Consider the following 17,661-nt stretch of genomic DNA (forward strand, 5'->3'; position numbering starts at 1 on the left):
GCTACTGACTAGCCTACCCCTGCTAGTCAGTGTGTGTCACCGTGGGCTATGCAGTGGGTTCTAGCTTAGTTTGTAGGCTAATTCTTGCTACATTATTTCAATAATAACTTTAAAGTCTCACTTGCTGTGACTAGTTTCTATCTCATTAAAGATCAGTAGTAGACCTACATAACGAACAGCTAACAAACTCCGCTGCGTTCTACAGCTAATACATCTACATGTTGCTGACGGCTACCACTTTGCCTGTTTAAAGAGTCTTATCTCGGCATTTGATTTGTGATAAGAACAGTTTAATATGCATTAGTATTGAACGCATTGCGCTGCGGTGTTCATGATGCTAACCTTTAATGAACACCAAGCTGAACTGTCATTCGGCCAGATTCTGTGCCGCAACAATCTGGTATCATTCTGATCCAGACATGCACAAATATGGAGTCCCAGTGTGTGTGAGATGCGGAGTTGAGGTCAGTTTTGCCGCTTTTACCCCCACCTCAATGCCGGCTTTGGCCGTAAGGCAGCTGATACAGAGGAGCTGTTGCTCTGTCGCTCATTGCTAAGAGGGCAAGGAAGGAATTTTTTCTCCTTTAAAGTGTTTGGGAGTTTTTCGCCTTCCTCTGTGTTGAGTGCCAGCATATTAAAGCCTTCCCTAGCTTACCATGGGAGCACAGGTACACCAGCGTGTAGCTTTGCTCTGTTACACTCCTAGCTGACCATGGAAGCACCTACACCAGCGTGTAGCTCTGCTGTTCCTTGGAATCCTCTCTGATAATGTGCTGCTCACCAGTTTTCTTGCTGTTAGCTACAGTATTTTAATTACATCCTGGTTTCCATAGCACCTCATATTGCTAAATTGGCGCTATTGATATCCCTGGATTACTTAAACTCAATTATCACAACTCTATGTAATTATATGCACTATCCTGGGGTGTTAGGCCTGTATCATCAAAGCATGTTGTAAGCAACAGCCTACAACTACTAGACTACTATCGCCTCCATTGTACTTTGTGGCTAAATGTAATTTGCTCATTTTGAATTGCTTGATAGGTGTTGGCTAAAATGAAACATACATTCTTAAACAATTTCAAATCAAGGCCAACACTTTCCTGATTTTCTCCTGAAACTTGTCCTCAGTCAGAGTGTTGAGCTCAATCCTTTTTTCTTTCCCTCCTGCTAGCCAATCAGCCAAGCACCTGCGCCGTAGTGTGGAGCTCCGTTCCTCCGGCATCTCTCCCTTTGTCCATGCAACATGCTTTGTCAACCCAGCAAGTTATGGGTGCCCGCGTGCAGCCCTCTACCTTGCCTTCCACTACTGCGTTCTCTTTTCTCTATTCCAGCTAATCAAGCCTCTTCTCTTTGCAGACCCAGGGTGCTGTGCAACCTCCTCCCCCTCCCCTGTAGCGACCGCGACCTGCGTCCCTGGTTCTCCCTCACCCCTCTTTCCCTGGATTGGTGCCACCACCCATGGGGTCACCCAGTGTTTCCCATACATTGACTTATTTGTAGCGGCCTACCACAATATCAACATTGACCACCAAACAATGATTTTCCAGGTTGTATTAAATTGTGCTTAAATCTGGTTAGCATCATAACCACACTGTGCTAATTTGATAAACTGTTCCATTCAAGTTAATTCTGCAAACCAACCACCACAATTGGAATTCAATTCTGTGGGAAACACTGGTCACCGCATCCTTCTAACAATGTTTTCCAGATCACACCCAGGTCAATCTTCTCTTTCCGCTCTTCATGTTTGCTCTTTACAAACCCTTTTGCTTCATTTTTTAAGGTGCCTTAGTTGCCCTCATCTTTGGGCTGTATACATGGATCCTGCTGACTCCTGCCTGCACAGTGACTCCTGCACGATCCCCCCAGAGCAATTTGGCTGAGCCATAGACTCTGCCAAGCATGGGTTTCTTAACATCCATTAATCAGTTTTCGCTTCAAGATGGCTCTTCAGGCTCTTCACTAGTACTAATCTATGTGTCAATGCCTAACCTACTCCAGCCTTGCCGCTTGCTCTCATTCTCTAAATTTCTTCTCATGCTCTTGAATGCAAACTGCCTCTATTAAGTGTTTGCTACAGGTTCATATTTACTCTCTAGATTGGCTACCATATTGCTAGGTAGCTCAGTGTTCTCTACAAACTTAATACAGCAAAGTAGAAACCTGTAACACCCATTTATCACCTTTCAGTAACTATCCTTATATTCAGACCATGTGTATGCTATGTAATGTCTAAGATCCCCTTATAGCATATATTTGAAATTTTTTGCACATGTAACCCTCATTGGTTTTAAGGGCAACTCGGATATCTACCAACGCATATTGGTATTGGCACAGACCGTTTAGGTTTCATTCAGGCAAATAACGGTCTACCCGAGTAGTAGAATACTCTAGGCGCCTTAGATACCTTTCATATCACCTTATCTATAGCCTACACGGTCCTAGCCAGGGTCTTTTCAATTGGGTTGCATATCTTGGGGTGATAACATGACATGGATCCTGCTTGATTCCTGCCAGCGCAGTACACTCCTGCAAGATCCCTGCAAAGCACTCCATGACCCTGGCTAGGGATCTTGCCAAACAGCAGAATTGTAGATCGTAATTTGGAATGTTAACTTTATGAATCACTCACAAATCTTCGAATCACATGCCATGAGCATCAGCAACTACATCAGTCCTCTATTCCCACTGCACTGGTCCCGAGCTCTGCTACTGCAAGCTGTACTCCCCTGCACTGACCCCGAGCTCTGCAACTGCAAGCTGTACTCCCCTGCACTGACCCCGAGCTCTGCAACTGCAAGCTGTACTCCCCTGCACTGACCCCGAGCTCTGCAACTGCTAGCTCATTGCCCTGCATGTCATGTTAAGTGCATGTTACAGTATGTGTGCAAGTGCATGCCTGTTAAGTTAGCTCTCAAGCTTCCCATTACTTCAGGATTGGTACAGCCACCACCGCGGTTGGTGGTCTGACCAATCCGCTAAGCACTCCTTCACCCTGGTTAGGGATCTTGCCAAACAAGTTTGCTGTTTTGCATGTCAACTCATAGATTGGCATTTGCATCATCTTAGACCTCCATCTGCCATAGACGACAGGCGCCCCTGGCTGTCTTAATTCAAGTCGTTCCTCTATCGCATCCCCATTAGATCCCCCATTTGATACAGATGACGGACGCTCCGTCACTTGCTACTGTTTTCAAATGCAGCTCAAAGCTGTTCTAACGCAAGTCGGAATCCCAGCAGACCGTTACTCAACTTATTCTTTAGGATTGGTGCAGACACCACTGCGGCAAATAACGGTCTGTCCGATCAAGCCCTCAAAACTCTCGGCCGGTGGTCCTCCGACGCCTATCACTCATATATCAGATCAAATCTCTGATCTGAGGAAGCGCACCTCGTGCACTCCCATTGAATTTGCTCAGCGTGGTTCTTGCCATAGGGTCCTTCATCTTCAAATGCAATTTTTGGGGTGTATGGCGGAATCCTGCCCGACTCCTGCCTGCGCAGTCGACTCCGGCACGATTCCGCGAAGCCCTTCAGGACCATGGCCAGAGACCTCGCCAAACATGCTTTTCTATTATGCTTTTATGTATTATGCTTTTATGTCTTTATGCAAATTCAGGAATGTGAACTAGTGAAATGGCGTTTTACAAACGGAAGTTCGGGAGGAGCGTGACGGAATTTGCCACGCCTCCTTCTTCAATCAGTCAGGTTATTTATTCGCAGTCTACCTGCCGAAGTTGCAGCATCGGTGTTACTCCGCTCGCAACCCACCACCTCCCCTTACGCCTCCCGTATTCCATAGTTAAAGAATAAGGGGGTGTATGGCGGAATCCTGCCCGACTCCTGCCTGCGCAGTCGACTCCGGCACGATTCCGCGAAGCCCTTCAGGACCATGGCCAGAGACCTCGCCAAACATGCTTTTCTATTATGCTTTTATGTATTATGCTTTTATGTCTTTATGCAAATTCAGCATTGTGAACTAGTGAACTCAGCATTAATCAATGGGAATACACTCCTCGATCACATGATCACCACTGAAGTCCTCTAATAGGTTCTATTGGCGCGAAACGGCTTGGCTATATATTAGGCCAATGGCAAACAATCTTTAAGGGCTTTCAGACATACATGTAAGACCGGAGGTTCTGCGGCTGTTAAACGGTATATCTGAAGAACATAAACGGTCATATGGAAGTCCGAACTTAGCCGACTGTTCTACTGCTCCTCTCCTAGTATTTCCTCCGCACATTATGTAAATGAGCTATGTCTGAATGAAGCGGAGAACATGCGGTTAAGATTCACACCACGTGATGACCTGTCACTGTCAATGACGTTTCTTTCGTGCGTACATGTGGCGGGAGCACTTAAATGCCAGGGTCATGACCATGATGGAGTGGCATAATGCTGTCCAGAAAATCTCCGACCTGGAAAGACGAAGACATCACGGAGCTACATGAGGGCAGACAGCGTTGTGATGGAATACATGAAGGGAACGGCAAGAGACACATTGATGTAGGCCTACAACCGCATCGCAAGGCCAAAGGAATTCAAAAGACCAAATCATCATAAGCAGAAGGCGCTGAAAAGGTAGTACAACAACGTCATTGATGACAATAACAGTATTACAGTATAATATAAGAGTTTAATAAATTGTTAGCCAACACAGTCGGTTTTCTGTTAATTGATAGCCTTCTCATGACCTCACTGCTGAGCCCGATATTTGTTGAGAATGAATAATGCCTATCTAGAGAAAATGAAAAGAAGAAAACCCAACTTTATTCTAAGCACCTTACGTAAATGCAATAGACACATACAGTATTTGACTAGTTTGCAGGAGCACACAAAAGGCATGTGAATGTCAGATTATCATTTAGGCTGCCACTCAACGAAATGCAGGCACACGTTTGATGGACTGTTGTTAGCAGGTGCACCTGCCATTGGGACAGGGGAGATTATTTTGGAAAAATAAACCAGGAAAAAAACACTTCACCATTATGTTAGTATTTTGTTTGTTGTTTAAAAACGTTGGCCTTGAAGTCTTGAGTTACTGAATTGGCTGGTACCATAAAGCCTACAAGTTCATGCATGCTCTCTCCAGCGCAAACCAGATTTGGGTTCCATAGCCAAGTAATTCTGCTACATAACGTTGAAAACAGATAAATGTGTTTATTTGAAGCACACAAACAAATACTGTAGGTCAGCTTCAAGTAGGCCTATGCGCACTTACGTGACTACTTCAAGTATTAGCCTACGCACAATAGATTTTTCTTCTTTAGCCTACATAATGCATAGATTTTGTAAACAAAAACAACAGCTGTGACAGCGGCCGCATATATTCTGCGTCATAAAACGCCTCTTGCGAACTCTGCAAGCCCCCAGTCCTCACTCGACAACCACACAGAGATTCTGTAATGTGCGTGTATGTCGTTCACACATAGGTCAGTATAAGGTCCGCAGGTTAGCATCATATCTGTTAGGTGGTTATGTCTGAAAGTCCTTTTTCATTCTTCAGGGAAGTCTATTGCCACTGGTCTGAGAACGGAAGAATAAGATCTGAAACAACTAATGGAAAACAGAATAAACATTTTCTCTGAAAATAATAAATCAAAAATAAAAAGTAAAAATAATAATAATAAAATAAAAAAGCAAGTATGTCCGAGGCCGCCCAAATGAAGTGGTGTGTCCAGGGGTGTGGGCAGTTCATCCCCGCCCTGGACCCACATTGCATTTGCATAAACTGTCTGGGTATAATTAATGCCCGGACAGAGTTGGCGGTCCCACAATTCTGCTCGCACTGCGAGAGGCTGGTGCCGAAGACTGTCTTCTTCCGGGCTCGCTTGCTTGAGGAGATGGAAGCCAAAGGCCCCCCTCCCAGTCCGCCTCCGGAGCATTTTGAGATACCGCAGAATAGACAAGACATTCCTGCCCTGGCGGGAGGCGATCACCCATCCCGCCTCCCCACTAGCTCCGATGGCGGTACATCGGCAGAGACAGAGAGGCGCAGGCAGCACCCGCAGCAGCAGCAGCCAAGATCAGAGGAATAGTTTCCCGCAGCAGGGCGGATGCCTCCCTCCTAGGTTGGGGAGCGGTGTGCAAGGGGCGAGCGGTCCGAGGGACATGGAGAGAGCAGCTGCAGCGGCCTCACATTAATGCGCTGGAACTTTTAACGGTGCATCTAGCACTCAAGCATTTTCGCCGGCTTATCGCAGGGCGTGATGTATTGATGAGGTCAGACAATACAGCGACAGTAGCCTATATCAATCGCCAAGGCGGCATTCGCTCCCCTCAGCTATGCGGTCTGGCAAAAAGGTTGCTGTTATGGGCGAGGTGTCACCTCTCAGTCCGCGCAGTTCATGTTCCGGGGGAACAGAACAGGGCGGCAGATATGCTCACGAGGGGCCCCCAATCACTAGCCTGGCTCCGCCCTCCTACATACTTCCGCTCAATTTTCATTTCCATTCAGTAAGACGTCTGGGTCTGCGGTATATTCACAGGTTTTCTCCGGCCAAAATTTTGCAGGTCCAATCAGCAAACAGAGGGAGTAGCTGAGAACGATGATGTTGAGGTTGTGGGCTAGTTTGAGCATGACATACGTTACGACCAAATGTTAGCGATTGGTTATGGCAGATCCAGAGTGGCTCTGGGCAGATCCAATAGTTTTGAACTTCAACAGAATACCCGCATTCAAGGAAGTTAATGCTTAGCAATGGGAAGTGGCCAGACTCTCTGTACATTATGAAATATGTACAAGAGTATGGTAGGACCAGGCTACCCTATCACATTGGGAGTGGCGTCTTCACCCACAGGTGGTGGAGGGGGTGTGGCAGCGCTTTGGGAAAGCTCGTGTCGATCTCTTTGCCTCGCGCGACACGATACACTGTGTGAAGGGGTTTTCCCTGAACGAGAGCGATGCTCTGCTGGGAGTGGATGCTCTGGCACACGAATGGCCGAAGGCCTTGCTGTATGCTTTCCCCCCGAAGACATTGATCCCAGCGATGTTGAAGAGAGTGAGGAGAGGCAGGCACGAAGTGATTCTGATAGCCCCCCATTGGCCCGATCAGATTTGGTTTCCGGTTTGACCCTGGTCTGGTCTCAACTCCTTCATGGACAAGAAATTATGTTCAAGCACTTGTTTTGGCCTCACACAAACAAGCATACATTTGTCACTGTCTGAAGCTCAGATCAAATAGAAGTGGTCAGACAGTACTGACAGGACCAGCAATAGCGAAATTAACTACAAAATCACAAAGCCCAGAAAATGGTTGAGTATAAATTAAAGTCAGAGTCCAATAGCAAAGGAAACCTCAGAGGTTGGCAAAACTATCTTTCTTCGAAAAAACGCCATGCCTGATATAAAGCTGAAAATCACCACCTCAGAATGAGATAATATGGGTAAATCATACATGTTCTGAATGCTTAGAGTCATGCCAGTATTGCAGTGTTTGTATTTTGTATCTCTGATGCTCCCCGATGCCACAGGATTAAAAGAAAAAAGATGATTTAGGCGGAAATGGCAGGAAAATTTGTGTGATTAAGAGTTTGAAGAGCTCCAGGGTCGGCTGTATTTGTCCAAAGTGTTCACAAAAGGACTTGAATAAAAGCCCTGGTTGTCCTCTTTAAAATGATACCAAACATAATAAAATCAAATATACAAATATGTCTTTAACAAAGGCCAATAGCAAGATAGGCACCTGCGTCAAAAATGTGTTTTTTCAATGGGGGAGGGTAACTTTAACAGCTGATCACACTAATTTAGCTGTGACTCCAGAAGGGTTATCATACAAAAATGCAAACTACAGACATGTATCTTTTCAAAAAGTATAAGCAACCTTTGCCACCTTGAGTGGTACCGACATCTCATCTGGCCCATGGACTACATCGCTGCTGCTTAGCTACAATCACACGCCATATAAGGAGTTCCATACTGTAGATATACTGACACGGGGAGAGGTTTAATGAGGCGATTTATAATTTTGTGCAATTTCATTCTTAATGTCTTAACAAGAGGGAATCTGCACTAATATTCAGGGAATTTCGCATGTAGATGGTTCTCAACTTTTTTTAAGCAAATGCCCATACACCCATAATTGCAACGTTACCTGCAGTTTGTTTGAAACGCTACGTGAACATATAATAATCAATTGGACCTGAAATGTCTTTCCTCGTTGTCATTATTAGAGATCAGCCTTTCTTAAAAGCGTATTGCTGCACAAGCGTTTTGTGATAGAACACCAGGCGCACAATCCACTAGGCTACATTATATGAAATGCCTAGGCTAAACAACGTGATAATATTTGTTTTCCAACCGTGAACAAGTCATTTTTTTATTTGCTTGATGTTTGGTAGGCTTGGCTATCCAAGAAAAACTAATCAAATGAACCCATTGTATTAGGCTAGGTGAACTTGGCTATTAAACGGGAGACTTTCTGTGGCCCATCTGTAAACAATTCTGGGTCTTAAATTATTTACAGTTTTTCTCAATTGCTTTTACCTGCTTAAGAAAACTAGAACCCAATTGGTCTTCATGACTACTTTCTTTGCACAGCAGAAGTCATCTCTTGCGAATGTGTTCACACATTTTCATTGGGTTCACACATTTCTCACACCCTTTTGCAAAACAGTTAACACAGGTGTCATTCAAAAGCCCCAAACTCTATTGGTTTTCCCATGCTAAACAAAAGGAAAACATCTTTTCACAGGTGGTATATATTCCTTGCATATGTCTGAATCTCTGATACACCTGTGTGAAACTCCTTTGCACAATTCTTCAATCAGCAATCATTCATTATACATAAGAGATGTCTGTTCTGTGTTGCTATATTTAGGCAAGTATCATCTAATGCACATTTAGACAAAGTACTGTATTGCCTATTTGGTGGAGAAAACAGTATAAAAGGTGTTTACTGTAGGTCTATTTCGATGAAAAATGACCAAGTTGTAGTTCAATGAAATTTACTGTATCTTGCTAGGTATTTACTGTATGTCTTACATGTCAATGGCAGTTACATCTTGGGAGGAATTAATAAATTATTTTTTTATTCAGTGCATTTTGTCTTTTCACAGTTTTTTTCTGATACCAGAAAAATGAGAAAGCAATGGAACAGACATAGCAAAAATGCTCATTTTGAGAACTAGATTTTGCATTTTGTTGTCCAGTGTGTAATGATTGATTAAAGAGTGTTTTTTAATTGGCAACAAGTTGTAGTGTTTGAAGGGAAGATTTGCTTTTGCTGCATGTTTTAAGTGTTTTGAGAGAGTAACAGCCTTTTGCAAGCAAAATGTGTAATTTTGTCCAGAGTGCTTTTGTTCAGACACGGGTGTTAACTGTTTTGAGAGCGTGATTTCAGAGTTGACACAGGTATCAAAACGATCGAGAAAAACTGTAAGTAGTATGTTTGCCATGTCCGTGCTATTGGTCTATGCATGTCCATGTTTGCATTGCTCTGCTATACCAAAAAATATTTTTTGACTGTGGTGCGCAATTTTACGCACGGGGCACACCTTGAAACAGTGTTTACCCAAATTCAACCCTTCCCATAACGTGCAAGGTGTGCTTGCTAGTATGATTACAGTAGTTTCTTTTAACTTGTCGACCAGCCAGCCACGGTCATATGACCTATATTTCGAAGGAAAATTGACTGTGAACCACAAGTGTAAAATCATGTGTAAGCCTATATAAAATGGTGAGTGACGTCACCAGTCGAAATAGCCGTACCCCCCCGAAGCTCACGGTATAATTCGAACACTGCATACATCTCACGGTGGATGTGCACTTCCTTTCTGAGAGCCATTATGCAAATGAGGAAGGAAGAGAGCTGCTTAACTCCAGAGAAAGGTGAGAGTGTGAGACGCTGAGAAAGAGTCGGAGTGGAGAAGGAATAGACCTGCCATCCCACTCATGTCTCAGCACACACTGCAGCACACACCACTGGCAAACGCAATATTTTCCATCCTCGTCAAACCCATGCCAAAAGCACTGCTAATTGAGATGAGAATAAGAACAAGTGTGCTGTTCATTTGTATTATCCAGCAGAAAACAAACAAGAACGTTAACAAGAACAACTGAGGTGCTGTGTGACCCATGAGTTGATTACTTTGGGCACAAAACCAAACCCACATGATGCCAATGGCATGGAATGTAGAGCAAGTAGACTTTAGTGCACATATTCAGAATGAGCACTTGCTGGCTTTCATAGAACAGTCTGGAGTAGTGGTGTAGTGCGCATGAATTGGAACCATCTGCTCCAGACTATTACATCAATACACGGTGACAAACAAAGCCGTTCTTGGTAAAGCAACCAGAGACTCATTTGAAACCACGGCTATTAGATGGCTTTTACTTCTGAAGACCCACGTGTGCAGAGAAATCCCATAACAGAGCGGTGTAGCCAGAGAGAGGCCAGGGCTGGGAGCCGCAGGGGGCAGGCGCTGTGTGTGTGCTGTCTATGGGGACACGCTGGACAAGCACTGGACAACCAATTTAACTCCATCAATACCAGCTGAGAGGACTTCCCATTCCATGATAATTGTTTCCAGATGGAGGTTAGAGTGCGGCACTGCTTCGCCGGAATGGATAATGGAGAGGTTATTAACACCCTCCTACGGCCGCTGCCACTGGCAGCACAACAGCAGCAGCATTAGCCCATTCCAGGGAGCCTCTAACTGAATCTAAATGACCTTCAGCGTGTGGACCCTCCAAAGAGCCTGTGTGTGGGGCCCATCAGGCCTGCACTATTGCCATGACACTGTTACCTGTGTGCGGTGCTGCTGTGGCTACTGCGCCTGCCCGGCTGGTGGGGAGCTAGCGCTGGCAGATGGGGCTTAATCAGCTGGACACACACAGCGCCATGCTACAGTGGCCACTACATGCACCGCACAGCTGATGGCAGTGGACCGCCTCCGTCTCGACAGGTCTGTGTCCACAGCTCTCCAAGACTCAGACAGGCGGAGCCAAAAAGTAAATCTATGTGTCAGGACAGAGACAGCGTTGGGCTGCTCAGGCTGCGTCTCTCTTGCTGTGGGTGACACTTTTCTAACAGAGCTATCTCTTTAAAAGATTAAATAGGTCTGTGCAACCCAAACAACTAAAGACACACGCACACACACACACACACACACACAAACATCAGGGAGACTAGAGTGCCAGGAATGAGGGTAGGATGAGAGCCACAGGAGCAAAGTTAATCTGACACAAGCTCATTAAAACACTGCCACCCACTGACAACACACCCACATAGACTGCACCGTGTGCAAACACATAGACAATCAAAAAGACCTATTTTAACATCACACACATCCAGATATCTGACAACTGCAATGGGAAATGCACACATATGACAAACAGAGGGTGCTATAGAAATAGAGATAGATAGATAGATAGAGAGAAGTGTGAGCTAATCTAACATAACATACATAAAACAGCTGTGGGGGCTTTTGCCATTTCAGTCTGTGCAACCTTAAAGGAAAATTCCGGTTTTTAGCACTTTAAGGCTAGCCTAGAAATCTAGACGCACCCTAGCGGCAGCAAATTACATTTGCTGCCAGGGCTAGTCTAGCAACTCTCCGTTGGCTTGTGAGCTCGAAAAATTAAACTTCTATCAGGCCAATCAAATCGTGTATAGAGTTGTTAGGCAGGCTTAACATAATGATTGATGGCAGAGTTGCAACGGTTTGGCTTGAAATCCCTGCTACTTGAAAACAAATAAGATAATGTTGCTGTTGGCGAACAGTGTGACACGAGTTAAGCTTTTATTACAGTAAGTTGGCAAAAGTTTGAACTAGCCAACTAGCTCCGCTGGTGGGAAACCATGGGACTCATAGCGCTGTCCTATTGCGTGCAGAGGAAATTTGAAAGACAACCGATTATCCCGCCCCTCGGACTGAGCACTGCGAGTGCCCAGACCCTACATTTTAATGTGGGTCTAACTCGTCAGGAAACTTTAAGGCCCTTTTCTGGTTTGTTTTGGATGAACTAGAGTGGATACCGAAATTTTGACGATTGGTCCTGTCTCGACTTTTCTGACTCGTTTTTAATCGCCTTTGACTGCTCAGGGTGGCTGCCAACAGGCATACTGTAGTAGGCTACTCAAACATGTCCTAAAACAACCCTTAACGTTCGTTTTCAAAACTGTGCAACTCACCGAGTGGTTAGTGGAGTTCGTTGACTACTAAAAGCAAATATATCGGCGCAATGTATGATTTCCAGCCGTCTTATTTGCTAGGCCTATTGTGGAACTATTTATTCAGACACCTCACAACCGTGTATAAACTTCCGCTCAATATTTGAACCTGAAGCATAGACAGTGGCGCAGTAATATCAACGTGCAATGAGTCTTCCAACAGAAATCAATGGGATTTTACAAAATGCCAAATAAAACACGACAGAAACTGTATTTCGCTAAGCTACACCACTAACCACTCGGTGAGTTGCACAGTTTTGAAAACGAACGTTAAGGGTTGTTTTAGGACATGTTTGAGTAGCCTACTGCAGTATGCCTGTTGGCAGCCACCCTGAGCAGTCAAAGGCGATTCAAAACGAGTCAGAAAAGTCGAGACAGGACCAATCGTCAAAATTTCGGTGTCCACCATTCTAGTTCATCCAAAACAAACCAGAAAAAGGGCCTTAAAGTGCTAAAAACCGGAATTTTCCTTTAACAAGGAGCAAAGTCATAAGGAAACCTCTAGGAATGACCAAACCGGCAGCTCAGTTCCCTGTTCCTGTATTTTAGCATTAGCCACGTTTACATGAACAGTCATTCCGACTAAACTATTCCGATTGAAAAATGTGTGCCGTCTGTTTACATGAGGTACGTTCTATTCCGATCAGGTGCTCTCAAGCGCTTTACAATCTTTGATTGGAAAAGCCGTTGTTGCCTACTTTTCCTTGAGAAGACAATCAAGAGATGACACAGCAGGCAATCCGAATTACAATATACATGGTTGTTCATTCAGAATAGGAGTGGACTAGGCTACACCACGTCTTTCATTCCGATTAAAATTCTGGAATAGAAGTGTCCATGTAAACGTGGCTATTGAGCCATTTCAAGTAGAGTCCAGTTCCAAAACACAATACACATGGGTGGGCACATACACACCCACACACATCTGTACACACCTAAACACACACACTCTCTCTCTCTCTCTCTCTCTCTCTCTCTCTTTTTCACTCCATCCCTCCATTCCATCTCTCCCCATCCACAAGCCAGCCGGGTGCCAGTCAGTCCCATGCGCTGCTCCCACTCACCTGGTTGTAGAGAGCACAGATGTGTAGAGCTGTGTTTCCTGAGGCGTTCTGAGCGCTCATGTCCGCTCCATAAAACAACAGATGCTCCAGGTGTTGAACATGTCCGTGTCGACAAGCCTACAGACATCATACACACACACACACACACACACACACACGCACACAACAAACACATATGCGTAAAAATCTTTTCACTGACTAAAAATAGGTATAAACATCCTTAAATTGACTATTTTGATGTTGAAAAATAGATGCATACAAGCAGAACATAGTCAGAGCATGAATCTGTACAATAGGAAGGCATGAGGCTAACATCTACAGTGCCCTCAATATGTGGTATCATTTAGCATCATCGGATAATGCATTATAAAATATAACATACAGTGCACCATAAACTCACTATTGCCCGCTTGATTTCCGCATTCAAATCCACTTTATGTTGAACTGAAGACATTACCCTCTTTTCATGAAATCTACCATATTGAAGCACTTAAGATCAATTCTTTTGTGTAAACATGCTACTGTATATAAATAAGGTTGACTTGACTTTCAAATGTGTAACAAATACATATGCGGAAATTGTTTAGAGCCTTTTTTTAATCAAATAAAGAGACCGTAGCATGACAACACCAAATAAAATTGTGTGACATTCAAAGGCATGTTATACAGTATGCATGCAATTAATTCTGTCTGTCTCAGTGTAGATGAATGTTGTTTACATGCCAAGATTCAATTAAACAGCAATTATGATATGTAGCTTTAATTACTATAGATGACTGAATATACTGTATACTGAACTGAGAATTTGCTGAGTGGATTGTGCAATACAAACAATACATATACCCCCTGCCTCTGTATGGCCTGTTATATCCTAATTTGACCACAAGAGGACAGTAGGCATTACCGGAATACAGCTGAAAATCTGACATATATTTTAAATGTCAAACCATCACAATCAACTTGCTCCTCAGTTGATAAATGTCTTCTATAGATAAAGGCAGCAAAGAAATGCAGCTAGTTTCCAAAATAAGCAGAATCTGACAGCTACGGGTAGCCAAAGGGCACGGCCCACGGAATTGGAATCAGAGAAGGATATGTCAGTCTGTGTGATGCGTCACCTAAAGGTTCGGGAGGAAACATACTGTTCATTCTGATCCAAATTTAGTATCCTTCCTGGCTTTGAACAAAAAAACTCTGTTTACATATGCATGTAAGGGGACTTGCGTTCCCCTGCACCCCACCGCGATCATGGTCTTTACAGAGCTCTGTTGTTTGTTGATTGTTGTATTGTGCGTGTGTGTGTGAGGGTGTGTGTGTGTGTGTGTGTGTGTGTGTGTGTGCGTATGAGAAGAGAGTCTAGGGAGAGAGCACTGGCCTAGCCTGTGGGAGAGGGCATATGTGTGGATCTGATTGAGCTGGTGAATGTGATGCTCAGTGTGATAAGTGTCCAGCGGGGCGAGGGACGGGTGGAGGGAGTGAGGGGCCCTCTCTCTCTCTCTGTCTCTCTCTCTCTGTCCCTTCCTCTCTCTCTCTCTCTCTCTCTCTCTCTCTCTCTCTCTCTCCCTATCTCTCCATTCCTCTCCCCCCCCCTCTCTCTCTCTGTCCCTCTCTCTGTCTCTCTCTCTCTCTCCCTCTGTCCCTCCCTCTCTCTCTCGTGTGTGACTGACAGCGTGTGATAGGCATCACGGAAGAGCCACAGCTGGGTGGGAATGCGTCTGTTCTCTTACAGGAAAGGGCCATCTGCAGCTCACCAGCCAGCAGATAAGGGGGAGTAACAAATACACACGGGCGGGCACACATACACACACACACACACACACACACACACACACACACACACACACACACACACACACACACACACACCTAGGTGCACACAAGCCCACAAACAAATACACACACACATACACACAACGGCAACAAAAATCTCTCTCACACACACACACACACACACACACACACACACACACACACACACACACACACACATAAACACACACACACATAAACACAGATACACACACACACACACACACACACACACACATAAACACACACACACACACACATAAACACAGATACACACACACACACACACACACACACACACATCCCCTCTCTCCAGGCGTTTGCCTTGGCAAGGCTTCAAATGCACAGCAGCAGACTGAGAGTGTTTAAGGAGAGAGAGAGAGAGAGAGAGAGAGAGAGAGAGAGAGGATATGTGGACACCCTGTGGAACGGGTGCAAGCACACAACTGGTGGAGGAGCTCAAGCTCTCTGCGCTGGAGCCACACAAACACAAACACTGCAACACACACACACACTCACACACTTGCCACCACCACAGTATCCACACACACCCCTGTTGTCTCTCTCTCTCTCTCTCTCTGTCTTTCCTTTATCTCTATGACCTCCTGCCCAATTTCCAGGCTCTGCTGAAGCCAGTGATCAGCCACACAGTAATCTGTTCAGGCAGAGGCTGCAGAGGCCCAGGCTAAATGAGATATTTAACAAAGTAATGAAGCAATTAACGCAGCACAGCATTAGACACGAGACCTGCCGAGTGCCCAGGTAGTGGTCGGGGGGTTATTTCAGCCATTGTGCGGTCCTTGTTATGTTACAGTAATGACCCCCCCTAAAAACAGACCCTTCAGGTCAGAGGTCATCCATGAAATGCCAAAGGTCACAGGGCTCAGTATTACAGCTCAACATGTCAAGTGTGAGCAAGTGGTCTTCAGGGAGAGGTGATGACGGTAGTCATTTGGTTTGTCTGACCAACACATAGAGATTGGGGAGACTTATAGAAAAGTGGACACTGTTGTGCAGTTTCAACGTATCTGATTTACAATTTAGTCATTTCATCTGTCTTTTCTGTTGCTTGCAACCTTTTGGATGCTGGAGCTTTGCTTTTCTGGGAAGGAAAGATGGAAAAAGACAGAGTGAGAGGGAGGTAAAGAGAGAGAGAGCGTGAGAGATGGGGTCACCTGATGGACTTCGTGCCAGCCATTCTCGTCCTGGCAGCAGACGGAGGCGTGCTCGTGAAGAAGCAGCTCGCAGCAGTAGGGGTCTCCCCCCACCATGGCCGTGTGGTAGAGCGCCGTCAGCCCGCGGCTGTCCTTGTAGTCCGGAGACGCGCCCAGCTCCAGCAGAGTCTGCCAGCACAAATGCAGCATGTCAGCCCGCAGGCAACACATCCTCCCAGAGTACAGCCAGGAGAAGCCATTTAGTTACAGTACAATGCAGGCATGCGGCACACTCACAAAGAGGACCATATAGTGAGGGCAGAGAAGATTGCAAAGAGACATGCTGATATTGTATTATGTGCGACATACTGAGCATCCAAGTGAGATCAACTGAAATACTTTATTTTTTTCAACTACAAATTATGTCCCAAATCCAGTGCCTATTGGAAAGAAGTGTGTCACACTAGCAACCTGACAAGACATTCATGTCTAGATTCCATTTACAAAAATATTGGTGCTTAGGCTCTGGTGTGCAGTTCAGCACTGCAGCTATTTACCAGCTCCTACTGAACCCTCCAGCATGATATGGGGCAGGTAGCACAGCTCAGCTAATCATTATCACAGCTCATCTAATCACTATCACAACAGCATGATATGGGGCAGGTAGCACAGCTCATCTAATCACTATCACAACAGCATGATATGGGGCAGGTAGCACAGCTCAGCTAATCATTATCACAACAGCATGATATGGGCCAGGTAGCACAGCTCATCTAATCACTATCACAACAGCATGATATGGGCCAGGTAGCACAGCTCATCTAATCACTATCACAACAGCATGATATGGGCCAGGTAGCACAGCTCATCTAATCACTATCACAACAGCATGATATGGGCCAGGTAGCACAGCTCATCTAATCACTATCACAACAGCATGATATGGGCCAGGTAGCACAGCTCATCTAATCACTATCACAACAGCATGATATGGGCCAGGTAGCACAGCTCATCTAATCACTATCACAACAGCATGAAACTGATAATGTAGAGACCAGCAGCTCTGCGCTGCCTCTGCTTTGATGGGCAGACGTACCGTGAGGGTGACCTGGTTCTTAGAGCGGGCAGCTTTGTGAAGAGCTGTCATGCCGTCTTTGGCCCGGAAGTCCAGATGAGCTCCGCCGTTCCTCAGCACTTTGATGATGTCCACCATGTTGTCCAGGTGAGCAGCGAAGGTCAGGGGCGTTTCTGGGAGAAAAAATAAAAACATCCACCATTAGCCAGACTCAGCGTGGAGTATCCGTCAGGTTTAGTCATTCCCACTCGCCATTTCTCCTTTTTATATTATGATTTAAAATAACAGCCTTAATACAGTTCAATTCCATTCACTCAAAATAAACATAGCCAACAAGATGACATTTAAATAATAGAAACATTTTCTTTTGATGTAAATTG

General features: G+C 45.0%; 1 protein-coding gene across 1 annotated transcript in view; it reads right to left on the reverse strand.

Annotated features, from left to right (window-relative positions):
* The window catches only part of shank2a (SH3 and multiple ankyrin repeat domains 2a), a 105,944-nt gene that overhangs the window by 77,529 nt on the left and 10,754 nt on the right, over nt 1-17,661 (reverse strand). The window contains exons 5-7 of the mRNA XM_076287921.1: nt 17,303-17,454; nt 16,228-16,395; nt 13,244-13,360 (exon numbers count right to left, since the gene is read on the reverse strand). Coding sequence (XP_076144036.1) covers nt 13,244-13,360; nt 16,228-16,395; nt 17,303-17,454 — 437 coding nt within the window. The remainder of the gene's footprint in view (nt 1-13,243; nt 13,361-16,227; nt 16,396-17,302; nt 17,455-17,661) is intronic.

Source organism: Alosa pseudoharengus, unplaced genomic scaffold, assembly GCF_046254945.1.
Source record: "Alosa pseudoharengus isolate Yale_2024_CS ecotype anadromous, Long Island Sound unplaced genomic scaffold, YU_APseudo_1.1 YU_APseudo_1.1_scf_16, whole genome shotgun sequence".
NCBI classification, from domain to species: Eukaryota; Metazoa; Chordata; class Actinopteri; order Clupeiformes; family Clupeidae; genus Alosa; species Alosa pseudoharengus.